The 4,166-nt window shown below is 33.9% G+C and overlaps 1 protein-coding gene across 1 annotated transcript; it reads left to right on the top strand.

Annotated features, from left to right (window-relative positions):
* Positions 1-437: 437 nt before the first annotated feature.
* Positions 438-3,216, top strand: LOC131230377 (CSC1-like protein HYP1). The gene is made up of 3 exons (XM_058226269.1): positions 438-838; positions 954-1,142; positions 3,117-3,216. The coding sequence occupies exons 1-3, from the start codon at positions 812-814 to the stop codon at positions 3,135-3,137; spliced, it is 237 nt and encodes a 78-aa protein (XP_058082252.1). The 5' UTR covers positions 438-811; the 3' UTR covers positions 3,138-3,216.
* The last annotated feature ends 950 nt before the right edge of the window (positions 3,217-4,166 follow it).

The following is a 4,166-nucleotide window of genomic DNA, read 5'->3' as shown; positions in this document are numbered from 1 at the left end:
TGTTTCGACTTTGGATGATATTTCCAAGCTCGTGCTTGAATTATTTGAAGTGCCTATGATGACTTTAAACATGCTTTTGAGTTATAACTATGAAAAAAATATGATCAGAGGCACATCTATTTATCTTTATTTTTTTCTTAATTATTCTCTATTCAATTTCATATGATTGCTTTCAACTTAGAGAATAGATGCTTTATTACTAGAACTCTATTTATAACAATTCACATTTATTTTAGAAATATTTGTGCCCGTGATTTGTTTGTTTTTTGTGCAGATTTTTGAATAAAAGGCTTTACCAGCATGCCTTGGCTGTCTTCTTGTGTTAATTACAACAAAAAGTGTGTTCACTTGGTAGTGTTCTTTCATGTCATATTGTAAGATTCAAGTTTTTCCGGTAAGACCACCATCTCAATTTTTTTTTATTTTTTTTTTTAAATTTATACAATCTCATCTTTTATTGAAATATGTTTGTAGAATTATTGATCTATTGTACAACTAAGTAACATGTTTTTTGTATCAAACCCATTTTGAATTTTATTGTCCCTCTAGTGAAGATGGTCTGGATTTTTGGGGCGGCTCATGCAGGTGAAATACCTTTGAATCATGAAAGCAACTCACAAGACTAATGTAGATTTTTTACTTTGGCATGTGAAATCATTTCTTTTATGGACACGGTATGTACTAACTTAAAAACCTTTTTGCAGTCATCAGGATATTTGTGTTGGGACCTGTACCATTTTAGTTTTGTCTTTCTTCAATAAAGCAGTGGTGTGTCTATATTGAACTGAAACTTGAATTTAATGTCTGGAACATGCTAGACTGGGCTCTTAGTCAATTAGTGAGTTTTGGACTCCGTTTAGCATCTTTGTTTTAGCATTTCGCTAAGCATGCACACCATCCTTCTGTATCTTATTCCATGTTGATATTTACATTCAAGTTGACGTTCTTTTCAGAGTGATGCAGAGAAGCTGTATAAACAACTAGCGCATTTAAAATCAAGGCCTAGGCAAAAATTTCAATGTAATGGTTTCCTGGGACTTTTTGGACGAAAGGTTGATGTTGTAGATCACACTGAGAAGAGGTTACAAGATTTGGAAGAGAATGTTAGAATGCAACAATCAGATGTTTCATTGATAGGAGAGGTAATGTTCTGCTTTCCTTATGAGCCCAATTTCATATGTATAGTGGTTCTGTGTTGGATATATTGCTCAAGTTGCAGCTGGTATCCTCATTGTATGAGCTGTCCCTTCTTTATCCTTCTGACCTTGATTCAAGGTGATGACCTGTAACCATTGATTACACTCTAGGCACTAGTGGGCCACACCATAGAAAACAATGCCTGGCCATGATAAATAGCATCATGCAATGTGGTCCAATTGATTAGTGGATATGGCTTCTTCATTATAAGTCCAATGACATGGCAAACATTCTTAATAAAAATAGAGATATTTTGGGAATTGAAAAAAATAATCATAATATATTCTATAATTAAAATTTCATGTACCATTGCATTATCTGGACTTTATAACCTGCAATAACATAATTTTACCCTTGCAATTAATTTTACAGAAATTTAAAACTAGAGAAATGCTCCAATGCTCTCATAGAACTATAAGTTATCGTGATTCTAATGGCATTGGAATGCTTAAACATCCTAATACACTGATCTGATTTGTCCATTGAGTTCAGACCAAATTTCATGGGCTAGCATGCAATAGTCACTCAGGTCAATTGATCCAACCATCCTTAATTTGGCTTTATTTTCAATGGCCATACTTTTTACCACCCATGTATGGGATTGTTACAATTGCCTAACAAAACTGATTCTTTAGAATCTCATATGTAATCCATGATGAGGCCTAATAAGTAGATAGATAAAATTGTTAAATGGATATATTTGTGTGTAAATAATCTTAACTATCCGTATTAAAGTTCAATGATCAAATGGTTGATATTTGTCAAATTGGTGAGATTTTCATGGTAGCCCATGAAATGGGTACTAAGCACTTGCAGTCTAAATCAATGTATTGGAATGTTTAAGTGTCCCAATGAAACTAGAGCAATATAATTTATAATGCTCTGAAAAAACCAGAGCATTTCTCTTAGAATAAAGGACATTAGAAGTGCTTTTGCTATAGGAAGAGTACTTTTTTATAATTTAATAAAATTTCCTTGTTTATATATATAAAAAAGTGCAGGGACTTTCTCCTTGGGACCTCAACTTTCTCTTTCCTTGAGCTCTCTTTTTGGACACGAATTTCTATGCCCTCCACCAGCAAGAAGTTGTTAGTGAAAGTTTTGTGGGTCCACTATGTTGGCAATAAGAAATTTACTCTATCTATCATTCTTTTTCGCTCATATAAGATGTGAGCCCAAAAAATGAAGCAGATCCAAAATTCAAGTGGACTATACTACAGGAAAAGGTACTGCAGAAAAGGTGGGACTAGAAATGCCTGCTAGTGAAACCTTCCCAGGGCTCTTTGTAATGTTTGTATGCTATTGAAATTGTTTGGGCTGATCTCTTGAGAACATTATACACGTCTTGATGCATCAGGGCCGATTATTCCTTGAAAGTAGAACAGGGAATCACTTACTTGTATTAGATATAGTCTTCAAGTCAAACTGGTTGGACCACAAGGAATGGTCCACCCACTGGATAACTTTCAACACTAAGTACATGTGAAATAAATTGTCATCCTTAAATTACAAAAAGAGAGAACAAAAAAGAATGTGAAATCCAACCCGTCACCAGGAGGATCACTTGAAAAATTAGTCCTATCCATCAGATGGGCCACACCATAGAAAACAATGCCTGGCCATGATAAATAGAATCATGCAATGTGGTCCATTTGATTAGTGGATATAGCTTCTTCATTATAGGTCCAACCTATTGAACGGGTTGGATGTCTCACACACATGAAAGGTTTATCCCCACTGGGTGAACCATAATTTATTGTCCAAACTGTTTGGACTTTAGACCATCTCTTAGATACAGTTTTTCTTTTCCTTCACACAAGACAAGGATGTTAATGTTCATTTCATTTTCCATGTTAATAAAGATAATGACAATTATATTTTGAAATCTATGCATCTTCTACTAACAAAACAATTTACAGGTATATTGCTATTGGAGATGAACCATTACTCCAAAACTATGGAGAACAGTTCAAGTCCTTTATCGTTGGCGTAGCAACAACAACAGGCACATTTGAGACTCATAACACGTGATGGTCTTAGAACAGACTGCCCAAGTAAATTTCAACAGAACTTCACTTTAGGTAAAATGAATAATAAAATGAGCAAGTTCTATTTCTTTTCTACTTTGAATCTATCAATGCATTGACTCTATTGAGTTTTCTTGGATATGTAGTTATTTTTAATGAGTATTACATGGAGGACATTTTATATTATTATTTTTAGGAGTATATTGAGACATTGATTGAAATATCCAATCCGAATATTTGGAATTTGGATGATATATTTGATTTTGATTTCTTCCTTTTCTTTTGTGTAGATTAACCTTCTCAAATAGGTTGGTTCGTTTAGGGCTTTGGAGAAATGATTATATTCTAGTTTTGGATGTGTGCAAGAATTATTTTACATCCATTTGTATTTTGTCGCAGGAAAAATTAAATGAGCTTTATTCTAGTAATCCTTCTTCTAAGATTACCGGTGTTCACGATGCCCTTACACAGGTAATAATAAAATTTAAAAACTATAATGAGATTCATGGTAATTATGAATTTTCTAATAACTTGATTTGCAATGTTTTACAGTTGGTTGGTTCTGACAGTAGAGGGCGAATGCGGGGTCTAGGTTGCTCAATAACCAAGACAGGACTGAAGATGTCAGCCCCTGCCCGTTCAAAGGTAGAGAATTTGATAAAAGAAAGAGATAGCCTAGTGCAAGAGATATTTAATATAAATAAATCAGCTAAGATGGAGGCTTGGATGGAGATGCAGCAACACACACAATCTACTCAAAACCTCTCATCACCAACAATTGCTAAATCTGCTTAAGCATCGTCAGTATGTGAAGTGTAAATTTGCTACTGTATTGAACTTACAATTATTTTATAAATGATAACAATACTAATGCCATTTTATATATGTACATGTAGTCGGATGTTATATATATTGGTAAGAGATGCGACTTGCTTGGTTGGG

Source organism: Magnolia sinica, chromosome 2, assembly GCF_029962835.1.
Source record: "Magnolia sinica isolate HGM2019 chromosome 2, MsV1, whole genome shotgun sequence".
Classification (NCBI taxonomy): domain Eukaryota; kingdom Viridiplantae; phylum Streptophyta; class Magnoliopsida; order Magnoliales; family Magnoliaceae; genus Magnolia; species Magnolia sinica.
Note: the sequence above shows the minus strand (reverse complement) of the source record. Positions and strands in the feature narration are given on the sequence as shown.

Excerpts from the sequence above, each read along its gene's own strand:
- LOC131230377 (XM_058226269.1), top strand. The coding sequence starts at position 812 with ATGCTAGACTGGGCTCTTAGTCAATTA. Across the intron at positions 839-953 it reads ACTGGGCTCTTAGTCAATTA|AGTGATGCAGAGAAGCTGTA; the intron begins GTGAGTTTTGGA and ends CGTTCTTTTCAG. Across the intron at positions 1,143-3,116 it reads ATGTTTCATTGATAGGAGAG|GTATATTGCTATTGGAGATG; the intron begins GTAATGTTCTGC and ends AACAATTTACAG.